At 47.3% G+C, this 15,054-nt stretch overlaps 1 protein-coding gene across 4 annotated transcripts in view; it reads right to left on the minus strand.

Moving 5' to 3' along the window:
• Positions 1-15,054, minus strand: part of sema3b (sema domain, immunoglobulin domain (Ig), short basic domain, secreted, (semaphorin) 3B) — a 378,357-nt gene that overhangs the window by 37,466 nt on the left and 325,837 nt on the right. For all 4 annotated transcript variants that reach the window (XM_087994087.1, XM_087994085.1, XM_087994086.1 and 1 more), the window contains exons 6-8: positions 8,580-8,673; positions 7,587-7,706; positions 5,309-5,451 (exon numbers count right to left, since the gene is read on the minus strand). In XM_087994087.1, the coding sequence (XP_087850213.1) occupies positions 5,309-5,451; positions 7,587-7,706; positions 8,580-8,673 (357 nt within the window). The remainder of the gene's footprint in view (positions 1-5,308; positions 5,452-7,586; positions 7,707-8,579; positions 8,674-15,054) is intronic.

Below are 15,054 nucleotides of genomic sequence, written 5' to 3' on the forward strand. Positions count from 1 at the left end.
GGAAAACATTCCTGGCCTCGCCATTGTCTCATTACCCTCTGGCTGTGGTTCCCGACTGCAGTACTTGACAACACACACGCACGACCAACACACACCCATGTGCGCGAGACAAAAATGCACATGTGCGCATGACAAACACGCACCTGCACGTGACAAACATTCACCCACGAAAACGCACACACAGCCATGACAAAAAAACACACACGACAAAAATATACACAGACCCACACACGACAAAAACACACAAAAACATACAGACCCACACATGACAAAAACATACACACACCCACATATAACAAAAGCACACACAGACAAGATAAACATACACACACCCATGCATAACAAAAACAGAGTAAAACACGCATGATGAAAACACACACGGCAAAAACACACATACACAGCAAAAACACTGTCTGTAGCCCTCAGATGCTTCTGACCTGCAGCTATTCACTGATTTTCTTGGGAAAAGAGGTGGCTTGTACCAAGCTTGCATTGAAAGTGTGTAAACAGTTCCAGCTGAGTAGGTGTGGAGAGCTCTCCTCTCCCTGGTGCAGGTATCTGGCCGCTAGCACACAGGGCCCCACCTGGTGACTCAGTTGGTAAGTGCAATATTTAGCTTAGCAATTCCAGGATACAGCATTTGTCCCAAGTTAAAATTTGGTCAGTGCAGGGCCAGCTGATTTCACACAGGACTGCAAATGAGCACTGAAGACTGGTACCCCTGTCTGACACAAGCTGAGGCTTTGTCCTCAATGTTTTTTGATGAAATGCAAAATCAAAGCCACATTGGTTCACCTGACTGGATGTAAAAATCCTAAAATATGATTTTGAGGAATCATAGAATCTCTACAGTGCAGAAGAGGCCATTCGGCCCATTGAGTCTGCACCAACCCTCTTAAGGAAATTCCATTCAGATATACACCCCTCACCCAATCACCACATTTCTCATGGCTTATCCACCTAACCTGCACAGCATAGACAATTCAGCATGGCCAATCCACCCTAGTCTGCACATCTTTGGACTGTGGGAGGAAATCGGAGCCCCGAAGGAATCCCACACAGACCGGGGAGAATTTAGAAACTCCACACAGACAGTCACTCGAGGGTGGAGTCAAACCCGGGTACCTGATACTGTGAGGCAGCAGTGCTAACCACTGAGCCATCACAAGGAAGAATAGCAAAGGTATCCATGAATGATACTAAATCAGTTGTTAAGTTTAAATCTGAGATAGCTTTTTTTGTTAAGCAAGTGGTTTGAGGGATATGAGCCAAAGGCAGATGTATAGAGCTAGGCCACAGATCAGCCATGATCTCACTGAATGGTGGAACAGGCTCGAGGGGCCGAATGGCCTACTCCTGCTCCTAGGTGCATTTATCTACACCGTATACAACATACAAATTTGGAAGAGGAGGCCAGTCACCCCTTCAACACTGCTCCCCCTCTCCATAACTGATCTATTTGTGGTCTAAACTCCACAATCCTCACTGAAACCTCTCTGAGTCCTTTGCTGGTCAATTATCTATTTACCACAACTAAAAAAAATTCAAAGCTTCTGCCTCCACTGTTCCCTGGGGAGGAGATTTCCACAGACAAGGACTTTAACAGTTCAAGATGGAGGCTTATCGCCAACTCCTGAAGGTCAATGACAATGAGCAACAAAAGGCCTCCTAATATCCTTTTGTCAGATTTGTGCCTGTACAGCCGCACATCTACTTAACAGCCAATATGATGTAAAAACAATGACTGCAGATGCTGGAAACCAGATTCTGGATCAGTGGTACTGGAAGAGCACAGCAATTCAGGCAGCATCCGAGGACATGCAAAATCGACGTTTCGGGCAAAAGCCCTTTTTAAACATTATCTAGATCTCTGGGTTAATAGTCTAGCAACAATACCACTAGGCCATCCCATCTTTTTAAACATTATCTAGATCTCTGGGTTAATAGTCTAGCAACAATACGACTAGGCCATCCCATCTTTTTAAACATTATCTAGATCTCTGGGTTAATAGTCTAGCAACTTTTAAACATTATCTAGATCTCTGGAAAATTCCTGATGAAGGGCTTTTGCCCGAAACGTCGATTTTGCCTGTCCTCGGATGCTGCCTGAATTGTTGTGCTCTTCCAGTACCACTGATCCAGAAGCCAATATGATGTGTCTTAATATTTCTCACAAGTCTCCTGTTTCAGTTGAACACAACCACAAATCTCAAGCTTCATCCATCTAATGCAGCATCACTGTCGTGTTCCCCCATTTGGATGCAGAACTGACTCAAAGGTAGAAGACAGAGGGTGGTGGTGGAGGGTTGTTTTTCAGACTGGAGGCCTGTGACCAGTGGAGTGCCACAAGGATCGGTGCTGGGTCCTCTACTTTTTGTCATTTACATAAATGATTTGGATGCGAGCATAAGAGGGACAGTTAGTAAGTTTGCAGATGACACCAAAATTGGAGGCTTGTGGACAGCAAAGAAGGCTACCTCAGATTAAAACAGGGTCTCGATCAGATGGGCCAATGAGCTGAGAAGTGGCAGGTGGAGTTTAATTCAGATAAATGCGAGGTGCTGCATTTTGGGAAAGCAAATCTTAGCAGGACTTATACACTTAATGGTAAGATCCTAGGGAGTGTTGCTGAACAAAGAGACATTGGAGTGCAGGTTCATAGCTCCTTGAAAGTAGAATTGCAGGTGGATAGGATAGTGAAGAAGGTGTTTGGTATGCTTTCCTTTATTGGTCAGAGTATTGAGTACAGGCGTTGGGAGGTCATGTTGCAGCTGTACAGGACATTGGTTAGGAGAAAGTGAGGACTGCAGATGCTGGAGATCAGAGCTGAAAAATGTGTTGCTGGAAAAGCGCAGCAGGTCAGGCAGCATCCAAGGAGCAGGAGAATCAATGTTTCGGGCATAAGCCCTTCTTCAGGAATGAGAAGGATGTGCCAAGCAGGCTAAGATAAAAGGTAGGGAGGAGGGATTTGGGGGAGGGGCGTTGGGAATGCGATAGGTGGAAGGAGGTTAAGGTGAGGGTGATAGGCCGGAGAGGGGGTGGGGGCGGAGAGGTCGGGAAGAAGATTGCAGGTCAAGAAGGCGGTGCTGAGTCCAAGGGTTGGGACTGAGAAAAGATGGGGGGAGGGGAAATGAGGAAGCTGGAGAAATCTGCATTCATCCCTTGTGGTTAGAGGGTTCCTAGGCGGAAGATGAGGCACTTTTCCTCCAGGCGTCGTGTTGCCATGGTCTGGCGATGGAGGAGGCCAAGGACCTGCATGTCCTTGGCGGAGTGGGAGGGGGAGTTAAAGTGTTTATCCACGGGGCGGTTGGGTTGGTTGGTCCGGGTGTCCCAGAGGTGTTCTCTGAAATGTTCCGCAAGTAGGTGGCCTGTCTCTCCAATGTAGAGGAGGCCACATCGGGTGCAGCGGATGCAGTAAATGATGTGTGTGTGGAGGTGCAGGTGATTTTGTGGCGGATATGGAAGGATCCCTTGGGGCCTTGGAGGGAAGTGAGGGGGGAGGTGTGGGCACAAGTTTTGCATTTCTTGCGGTTGCAGGGGAAGGTGCCGGGAGTGGAGGTTGGGTTGGTGGGGGGTGTGGACCTGACGAGGGAGTCGCAGAGGGAGTGGTCTTTCCAGAATGCTGATAGGGGAGGGGAGGGGAGGGGAGGGGAGGGGAGGGGAGGGAAATATATCCTTGGTGGTGGGGTCTGTTTGGAGGTGGCGGAAATGACGAAAGATGATACGATGTATCTGGAGGTTGGTGGGGTGGTAGGTGAGGACCAGTGGGGTTCTGTCCTGGTGGCAATTGGAGGGGCGGGGTTTAAGGGCAGAGGAGCAGGAAGTGGAGGAGATGCGGTGGAGAGCATCGTCAACCACGTCTGAGGGGAAATTGCGGGCTTTGAAGAAGGAGGCCATCTGGGTTGTTCGGTATTGGAATTGGTCCTCCTGGGAGCAGATGCGGCGAAGGCGAAGGAATTGGGAATATGGGATGTTGTTTTTACAGGGGACAGGGCGGGAAGAGGTGTAATCTAGGTAGCTGTGGGAGTCGGTCAGTTTATAGTAAATGTCCGTGTTGAGTCGGTCGCCCGAGATAGAAATGGAGAGGTCTAGGAAGGGGAGGGAGGAGTCTGAGATAGTCCAGGTAAATTTGAGGTCGGGGTGAAAGGTGTTGGTAAAGTGGATGAACTGTTCAACCTCCTCGTGGGAGCACGAGGTAGCGCCGATACAGTCATCGATGTAGCGAAGGAAAAGGTGGGGGGTGGTGCCAGTGTAGTTGCGGAAGATGGACTGTTCCACATATCCTACGAAGCGGCAGGCATAGCTGGGGCCCATGCTGGTGCCCTTTCGTTTGGAGAAAGTGGGAGGATTGGAAAGAGAAGTTGTTCAGAGTGCAGACCAGTTCAGTCAGTCGAAGGAGGGTGTCAGTGGAAGTGTACTGGTTGGTACGGCGGGATACGAAGAAGCGGAGGGCTTTGAGGCCTTCGTGATGGGGGATGGAGGTGTACAGGGACTGAATGTTCATGGTGAAGATAGGCGTCGGGGACCGGGGAAGCGAAAATCATGGAGGTGGTGGAGGGCATGGGTGGTGTCCAGAACGTAGGTGGGGAGTTCTTGGACTAAGGGGGACAGGACCGTGTCGAAGTATACAGAGATGTTAGGCCACATTTGGAATATTGCATACAATTCTGGTCTCCTTCCTACCAGAAAGATGTGAAACTTGAAAGGGTTCAGAAAAGATTTACAAGGATGTTGCCAGGGTCGGAGGATTTGAGCTATAGGGAGAGGCTGAACAGGCTGGGGCTGTTTTCCCTGGAGTGTCAGAGGCTGAGGGGTGACTTTATTGAGGTTTACAAAATTATGAGGGGCATGGATAGGATAAATAGACAAAGTCTTTTCCCCAGGGTCGGGGAGTACAGAACTAGAGGGCATAGGTTTAGGGTGAGAGGGGAAAGATATAAAAGAGACCTAAGGGGCACCTTTTTCACACAGAGGGTGGTACGTGTATGGAATGAGCTGCCAGAGGAAGTGGTGGAAGCTGTTACAATTGCAACATTTAAGAGGCATTTGAATGTGTATATGAATGGGAAGGGTTTGGAGGGATATGGGCCGGGTGCTGGCAGGTGGGACTAGATGGGGTTGGGATATCTGGTCGGCATGGACTGGTTGGACCAAAGGGTCTGTTTCCGTACTGTACATCTCTATGACTCAAACATAAAGAGAGCCACTGGCCCATGCCTGGGGTCCTCCGCACCCTCACTACACTACGTGTGCTTTGTTGAACAGAGGTTACGCCTCCCAGCGCCATTACTGTACACTCCTTACGCACCCGACACAGTTGGCCCACTCGCGAGAAGGTGGACTTGCCCAGGTTCTGCCCCTCGACAGCCATCTCTCGGAAGAAGAAGTAGATTTTGTCATCGTCTGGGTTGTCGCTCTCCGGGATCCAGAAGGAGCCCACAAACTTGGGATCTGCGCAGAGAAACAGGAGTTCAAAACCGGGAAGGGGTTGTTGGAAGAAGCAGAAATGCATATGAGGGCCAAGGTGCCAACAATTTCTAGCTTGCGCTGTAGATTGGCCCAGTCTGTTAATGTTGGCAATGAGAAGTGATGGAGGAGACCATGGAGATAGTCTTCTGGTTTATTTAAAACAAAATCCATCCTGAACCATGATGCAAAATGAAGAATCTAAATCTCACTCAAATACTTTGCTTCCAACTGGTTCATGACAAAAGTGTAGAACATGTTATACAATAAACAACCTGATGGTGGCACAAAATAACAAGAAATTGAAGTCCAGAGGAAAATCCTGTTCTCCCTTTATCTCCACTTCCTTCCTCTTTCTTTTCCTCTCACTCCTGTTACTCATGTCTCTTTCCATTTCCCTCTGCACCAGTTTGATTTCATATAATCTGTCCTCAAGCTCTATCTCTCTGATTTCCATTGAGAAACTTTCCATTGAGGCTATTATCCAGCTCTTCTTGACACACTCCCTCTGCTAGCCAGCTCTCAGATAGTGCCCCTTTAAATCTTACACCTTCACATCACAGTGACAGTGCCCCTTTAAATCTTACACCTTCACATAACAGAGACAGTACACGTCTAAATCTTACACTTTCACATAACAGTGATGTGCCACAAAACACTATACACAGAGAGAGTGCAACAGGAGTAATGCATGAGACATATGAGGATAGTGGATGAGGTAGTGAAGGAAATTGAGGCAGATAAATTTGCAGAGTGAGAGGAAAGACATTTACTAGTGACGAGCATAGACTTGATGGAGTGAGTGGCTTCCTTCAAGATTCAGGGAGTCCCTGCATTGCAGATCGAGGCCATTCAGCCCAACCTTCCAGACGGCATAACACCCAGACTCACCAATTCCCCACCCCATCTCTGTAACCCCATATTTCCCATGGCTAACTCACCTAACCCACACATCCCTGGACACTGCCGGCAATTTAGCATGGCCAATCCACCTAACTTGCACAGCTTTGGACTGTGGGAGGAAACCGGAGGAAGCCCACACAGACGCGGTGAGAATGTGCAAAGTCCATACAGACAGTCGCCCGAAGATAGAATCGAACCCAGGTCCCTGGCGTTGTGAGACTGCAGTGCGAACCACTGAGCCACCCATTTTTAAAATATGTTTTCATGAGAAGTGGGCATCATTGATGGAGCTTCCCATCAGTAATTGCCTGGCTAAAGCAGCCAGCAGTGATGGCTATTCACATGGTCCCCAAATGCAGGGATTAGAACCAACTGTGGGATTGGATTGCTCTTTATGTGATGGTCTGCAAGTTCTGGAGAAGAATCAAATCAGATCAGACTTGAAACGTTCACTCAGTTTCTAACTCCACAGATTTTTTTCCCAGTTATTCATGAGATGAGGACATCATTGGCTAGGTCAGCATTTATTGCCCATCCCTAATAGCCCAGAGAGCTGCTGAGAGTCCACCAGATTGCGGTGAGTCTGGAGTCACATGCAGGCCAGACCAGGTAAGAGTGGCAGCTTCCTTCCCTAAAGGGGTCAGATAAATGGATTCATGGTCATAATTAGACTATTAATTGCAGATTTTTATTGAATTCAAATTCCACCATCTGCCGTGGTGGGATTTGAACCCAGGTCCCCAGAACATTACCTGAGTTATTGGATTAACAAGGTAAAAACAAGGACTGCAGATGCTGGAAACCAGAGTCCAGATTAGAGTGGTGCTGGAAAAACACAGCAGGTCAGGCAGCATCCGAGGAGCAGGAAAATCGACGTTTCAGGCAAAAGCCCTTAATCAGGAAGGGCTGAAGGGCTTTTGCCCGAAACGTCGAATTTCCTGCTCCTCGGATACTGCCTGACCAGCTGTGTTTTTCCAGCACCACTCTAATCTAGACCCCCTATTGGATTAACAATCCAGTGATAACACCACTAGGCCACTGCCTCCCCCCCACCCCGTAAATGTTCAATCAACTTCTCTCTCCACAGATGCTCACAGACCTGTCGATTTTCTCCAGCACTTTCTGTTTCTATTTCAGATCTGCAGGACTTTGTCTTTACTTGGAGCAGTGAAGGGGTTGGGTGTACAGCCTGGGATTGGTGGGCGGGTGGAACTCACCGTTGAGCCAGCGTGAGTCGTGCTGCTCTGTCCTGATGGAGTGGCGATGCCCGAGGCTCCGGAAGATGGTGAAATCACGGCCCATCAGGTCAGTGGCAACCCCCGAGTACAGCTCTTCGCCTGAAAGACATAAATGTGGAGAGTAGGAAACCAGAGTGGGCCATCCATAGAGTCGTAGAGATGTACACCATGGAAACAAACCCTTTGAGCCAACTTGCCCACACCAACCAGATATCCCAACCCAATCTAGTCCCACTTGCCAGCACTTGGCCCATATCCCTCCAAACCCTTCCTATTCATATACCCATCCAGATGCCTTTTAAATGTTGCAATTGTACCAGCCTCCACCACTTCCTCTGGCAGCTCATTCCATACACATACCACCCTCTGTGTGAAAAAGTTGCCCCTTAGGTCTCTTTTATATCTTACCCCGCTCACCCCAAACCTACACCCCCTAGTTCTGGACTCCCCGACCCCAGGGAAAAGACCTTCCCTATTTACCCTATTCATGCCCCTCATAATTTTGTAAACCTCTATAAGGTCACCCCTCAGCCTCCGACGCTCCAGGGAAAACAGCCCCAGACAATTCAACCTCTCTCTGTTCGAGTAGTGACAGACGGAATTCAATTTGGAAGAGTGTGAGGTGATTCATTTGTCGAGAGGAGATGACAGGAGCCTGGATATACTAAAGATCGGAGCTCACTGTGCAGATCCAACAGATCCCTGAAGATAGATCAGGTGGGTAAGAAGGCATATGGGATACTAGCTGAGGCACAGAATACAAGAGAAAGGAAATTATAGTTGGGACTGTATTGAACACTGGTTGGGTCATAGCTGGAGTTGTGTGCAGTTCGAGCAACAACACCATCGGATTTACAGTGGTTTCTAAACCTCCAACCTCTTCCAGTTTATAATCCTCGGCTGCCTGCCACTTCCATCCCCAGAAGATCCCCAGACTATCATGAAGCTCCCAACGCTGTTATGATGACTCACCAATCAGAATGGAGGTTGACAGATGTTTGGCATCGTAAGGGCTTCTCCCTTTGCCGTCCTCAATCTGGTTGAAATCAATTCGGAACTGGTGCTCCTGCAATGAGACACACAAAAGGATGTTGACCACAAGCAGTGCAGAAAGGGGGAGGTCAGCGCAGAAAATCTTATAACGAAATTCAGGCCATCAATCCCCGCTGCATCTTTGAAAGAGCTATCAAATTTAGTCTGGGCTCCCACTGCTTCACCCTCAGCTAATCTTGGCCCTGCTCTCCACACCTCGTAGTCTTGTGGTTTCCTCTTCAATTCCTCCTGGGAACCTCCTCATTTTCAATTTCAATGGACAACGTAACTAGGGAGGAGAATTCCTCTTGTGGTCTTAAAGGGAACACAAGTCCTCCTCCCAAAGGACTCTCACACCTGTAAACTGTCATTGCCCCGAGTTCTTCTGTCAACACTCACTGGAAATTCATTAGTTTCGGCCAAAGCTCACTCCCCTCTGGGGCATGTGCCACCTATAAAAGGGCAGGATCGACCATTACTGGGACCCTACCACCACTACCAGTCCCTCCCCTCACCCCCATCCTCTCCCCTTACCCCAACACCCTCAAATCCCTCCAATTTAAATCTCTTCAAGTACATAGAGTCATAGAGATGTACAGCACAGAAACAGACCCTTCGGTCCAACCTGTCCATGCCGACCAGATATCCCAACCCAATCTAGTCCCACCTGACAGCATCCAGCCCATATCCCTCCAAACCCTTCCCATTCAAATACCCATCCAAATGCCTCTTAAATGTTGCAATTGCATCAGCCTCCACCACTTCCTCTGGCAGCTCATTCCATACACATACCACCCTCTGTGTGAAAAAGTTGCCCCGTAGGTCTCTTTTATATCTTTCCCCTCTCACCCTAAACCTATGCCCTCTAGTTCTGGACTCCCGACCCCAGGGAAAAGACTTTGCCCATTTATCCTATCCATGCCCCTCATAATTTTGTAAACCTCTATACGGTCACCCCTCAGCCTCCGACGCTTCAGGGAAAACAGCCCCAGCTTGTTCAGCCTCTCCCTATAGCTCAAATCCTCCAACCCTGGCAACATCCTTGTAAATCTTTTCTGAATCCTTTCAAGTTTCACAACATCTTTCCGATAGGAAGGAGACCAGAATTGCATGCAATATTCCAACAGTGGCCTAACCAATGTCCTGTACAGCCGCAACATGACCTCCCAACTCCTGTACTCAATACTCTGACCAATAAAGAAAAGCAGACCAAATGCCTTCTTCACTATCCTATCTACCTGTGACTCCACTTTCAAGGAGCTATGAACCGGCACTCCAAGGTCTCTTTGTTCAGCAACACTCCCGAGGACCTTACCATCAAGTGTATAAGTCCTGCTAAGGTTTGCTTTCCCAAAATGCAGCATCTCGCATTTATCTGAATTAAACTCCATCTGCCACTTCTCAGCCCATTGGCCCATCTGGTCCAGATCCTGTTGTAATCTGAGGTAACCCTCTTCGCTGTCCACTACACCTCCAATTTTGGTGTCATCTGCAAACTTACTAACTATACCTCTTATACTCGCATCCAAATCATTTATGTAAATGACAAAAGGTAGAGGACCCAGCATCGATCCTTGTGGCACTCCACTGGTCACAGGCCTCCAGTCTGAAAAACAACCCTCCACCACCACCCTCTGTCTTCTACCTTTGAGCCAGTTCTGTATCCAAATGGCTAGTTCTCCCTGTATTCCATGAGATTTAACCTTGCTAATCAGTCTCCCATGGGGAACCTTGTCGAACGCCTTACTGAAGTCCATACAGATCACACCTACTACTCTGCCCTCATCAATCCTCTTTGTTACTTCCTCAAAAAACTCAATAAAATTTGTGAGACATGATTTCCCACGCACAAAGCCATGTTGACTATCCCTAATCAGTCCTTGCCTTTCCAAATACATGTACATCCTGTCCCTCAGGATTCCCTTCAACAACTTGCCCACCACCAACATCAGGCTCACTGGTCTATAGTTCCCTGGCTTGTCCTTACCATCCTTCTTAAACAGAGGAACTACGATAGCCAACTTCCAGTCTTCCGGCACCTCACCTGTGACTTTCGATGATACAAATATCTCAGCAAGAGGCCCAGCAATCACTTCTCTAGCTTCCCACAGAGTTCTAGGATACACCTGATCAGGTTCTGGAGATTTATCCACCTTCACCTGTTTCAAGACATCCAGCACTTCCTCCTTTGTAATGTGGACATTTTGCAAGGTGTCACCATCTATTTCCCTACAGTCTATATCTTCCATTTCCTTTTCCACAGTAAATACTGATGCAAAATACTCATTTAGTATCTCCCCCATTTTCTGTGGCTCCATTCAAAGGCCACCTTGCTGATCTTTGAAGGGCCCTATTCTCTCCCTAGTTAGCCTTTTGTCCTTAATGCATTTGTTAAAACTCTTTGGAGTCTCCTTAATTCTATTTGCCAAAGCTATCTCATGTCCCCTTTTTGCTCTCCTGATTTCCCTCTTAAGTATACTCCTACTTCCTTTATACTCTTCTAAGGATTCACTCGATTTATCCTGTGCCTTATATATGCTTCCTTCTTTTTCTTAACCAAACCCTCAATTTTTTTAGTCATCCAGCATTCCCTATTCCTACCAGCCTTCCCTTTCACCCTGACAGGAATATACTTTCTCTGGATTCTCGTTATCTCACTTCTGAAGGCTTCCCATTTTCCAACCGTCCCTTTACCTGCGAACATCTGCCCCCAATCAGCTTTCAAAAGTAATACCATCAAAATTGGCCTTTTTCCAATTTAGAACTTCAACTTTTAGGTCCAGTCTGTCCTTTTCCATCACTATTTTAAATCTAATAGAATTATGGTCGCTGGCCCCAAAGTCGTCCCCCACTGACACCTCAGTCACCTGCCCTGCCTTATTTCCCAAGAGTAGGTCAAGTTTTGCATCTTCTCTAGTAGGTACATCCACATACTGAATCAGAAAATTGTCTTGTACACACTAAACAAATTCCTCTCCATCTAAACCCTTAACGCTATGGCAGTCGATGTCTGGAAAGTTAAAATCCCCTACCATAACCACCCTATTATTCCTACAGATAGCTGAGATCTCCTCACAAGTTTATTTCTCAATTTTGCTCTGACTATTAGGGAGGAGAAAGTGAGGTCTGCAGATGCTGGAGATCAGAGCTGGAAATGTGTTGCTGGAAAAGCGCAGCAGGTCAGGCAGCATCCAGGGAACAGGAGAATCGACGTTTCGGGCATAAGCCCTTCTTCAGGAATATTAGGGAGTCTATAATACAATCCCAATAAGGTTATCATCCCTTTGTTATTTCTCAGTTCCACCCAAATAACTTCCCTGGATGTATTTCCAGGAATATCCTCCCTCAGCACAGCTGTAATGCTATCCCTTATCAAAAATGCCACTCCCCCTCCTCTCTTGCCTCCCTTTCTATCCTTCCTGTAGCATTTGTATCCTGGAACATTAAGCTGCCAGTCCTGCCCATCCCTGAGCCATGTTTCTGTAATTGCTGTGATATCCCAGTCCCATGTTGCTAACCATGCCCTGAATTCATCTGCCTTCCCTGTTAGGCCCCTTGCATTGAAATAAATGCAGTTTAATTTATTAGTCCTACCTTGTCCCTGCCTGCCCTGACTGTTTGACTCGCTTCTGTTCTCAACTGTACCAGTCTCAGATTGATCTCTGTCCTCACTATCTCCCACCTCCCCTCCTCCCCCCCTCCCCCATCCACCCCCCACCCCCCACCTTCGGGCATAAGCCCTTCAGATAGTCCATTCCATAATCTCACAATAATTTCATATTTCCCCACTTCGATTTCCAATTATTTTCAATTTATGATCAGTGATTACTGACTCTACACTAACCTCGAAACTGCCCTACTTGCTCTGGTATACTTCCAGTCTTGGACACAAGTTTCTATGTGTGTAACAGGTGTTAATGCAGGTGTTAAAATGCCTGCTCCATGGTTTCAGCTCCTTCTCCAGTTTCTTAACTTTTTCTCTGAGTCTCAGGTTTCATTACTTCAGCACTGTGAGCATCAATAAATAAATAGATTGTGGGGAGTTCTTGCGATGCACTGACAGTGTCCCTCCTCCTGAGCTAGGAGATCTGGGCTCAAGCTCCAATTGCTTCAGAGGCATGCAACAGTTCCTCTAAGCAGATTGATTAGAAAATGGATTGATCCCAAAGCGAGGATGTATCTCTCAGTCAAAAAACAAACCATGCAGGAGTCTATAAATTCCCAGTTTTTTCGATCACCCTTCCTACCACTTTGTTGAAGCCTGTATATCAGTGTGGCACAGTGGCTCAGCAGCTACCACTGCTGCCTCACAGCGTCAGGGACCTGGGTTCAATTCTACCTTTGGGTGACTACCTGTGTGGAGTTTGCATGTTCTCCCTCTGCCCGTGTGGGTTTCCTCCCACAGTCCAAAGATGCGCAGGTTAGTTGGATTGGACATGCTGAGTTGCTCATAGTGAGCACGCTGGGTGGGTGGGGTTGGGATGCTCTTTAGAGAGTCAACATGGACTTGATGGGCCACTGGCCTGCTTCCACACTGTAGGTATTCTACGATCCCAGTGCCATTTAACAATGATATGAGTCTCTGCGTGTGGAACAGATTTCATTCACAGCATTTTAAACGGTCTGTTCCACACTTATAGCTCATTCCTTCCAGCAACTTCCATCATTTACTTTTCACTGAGTCCACACCCAGGCTTAACTGGTCAAGCACAGAGAGGCTCAAACAGCAAACAGACTCACACTATCAAACACACAGCAAAGGAACACTGCACTCACTCGACCAAAACACCTCAGAATTTTCAACACTTCTGCTCGGAGTCTTCTTCACCTTCCCCGGAGTAAGACGGAAATTCACCAGCAAACAACACACAGGGTCATCCTAATTACACCCAACGATCCAGGTACCAGTTCACTCAGCCAATAAAACACAGCCCTCTTCTGTATTTAAATCACTAAAAACATTATCATGCAAATATGATCTGTGCATTATCATGCTGCTGTTAGTGGGATCTTGCTGTGCACACAGACTGGCTGTTGCATTTACAATGACGCCTCAGCAACAGTGCTTCACTGGGATTGTGGGATATCCTTTGGATTTAAAAAGGTGCTATAGAAATGCAGGTTCTTCCTTAAATAAATCACGTCAGAGGCTCTTTGGCGAACCTTAAAGTGTAACCCCAAGTTCAACAAGATTAGAGTGGTGCTGGGAAAACATAGCAGGTCAGGCAGCATCCGAGGAGCAGGAAAATAGACATTTCAGGTAAAAGCCCTTCATCAGGAATGAGGCTGGGAGCTTCCAGGGTGGAGAGATAAATGGGAGTTGGCACTGGCTCCTGCTGAAGTCAGGGATTGCTCCTGCTAGTTGGCACTTCAGCCTGGCTCCTGCTGGAGTTGACACTAGCTCCTGCTGGAGCCGGGGATGGTTTCTGCTGGCATTGGGGTTGGCTCCTGCTGGAGTCAGGGATGGATCCTGTGGGCACTGAGCCTGGTTTCTGCTGGAGTTGGAGATGGCCCCTGTTGGCACTGGGGCTGATTTCTGATGGAGTCTGGCTGACTCCTGTTGGTATTGATGCTGTTTCTGCTGCTCATCGAGCTGGCTGTACAATGCTATGAATGTGAGAAACCATAGGAGGAAAAACAGATTGAAAACAAATCTCCAGCCCCTTGGACTCCATTCAAGTCACTGTGACAATCTGACTTTAATACTATAAGGAGCCAATGAGGATTGACTTTAATACCCCTTAGGAATTTTCCTCAATTTAACTTGGAGCCCACTAAATGCAACTGGGATCTATCAGTTTAATCCAAAAACCACAGCCTGACATTTTTATTCCTGTCAGTCCTCTCTTCATTGTTTTGCTGGAACCTAGCCTTGTTGAAAATACGATTATCGAGTGATCACTTGCACCTGTTTTTACCAGCGAGATGCCTGGGCTTTGTTAACGCATGAAAACATAGAAGAAAGGAGGAGGCCATTCGACCCTCTGAGCCTGCTCCACCACTCAATACAATCGTGGCTGATCACTGAATGGACTCAATGGGCTCCCAGCCTCAAGGTGAGGCCCAGCGTGGCCTCCCTGCTTTAGAAGGCCTGTAATGCTGAAAACAGAGGAACCTCGATTATCCGAATGACAGGGAGTATTTTGTTCCGATAATCGGATTCCGGATAATCAATTGCCGGATAACACAGTTTAGCCAAGCAATGGGACCTTGCAATCTTGTTCAGATAATCCAAAATTTGGATATTCAACGTTCAAATAATCAAGGCTCCTCTGTATTTTCTCATTTATACCTGAGATTTTGTATCTAGATTGGGACTTCGGCCCAACAAGTTCATACCACCCCTCCAAAGAGTAACCCACCCAGACCCATTTCCCTCTGACTAATGCACCTAACACTACAGGCAATTTAGCAT

This window comes from Chiloscyllium plagiosum, unplaced genomic scaffold (assembly GCF_037043375.1).
Source record: "Chiloscyllium plagiosum isolate Xiang-an unplaced genomic scaffold, Cpla_swu_hap1 HiC_scaffold_14, whole genome shotgun sequence".
In the NCBI taxonomy this organism is placed as follows: domain Eukaryota; kingdom Metazoa; phylum Chordata; class Chondrichthyes; order Orectolobiformes; family Hemiscylliidae; genus Chiloscyllium; species Chiloscyllium plagiosum.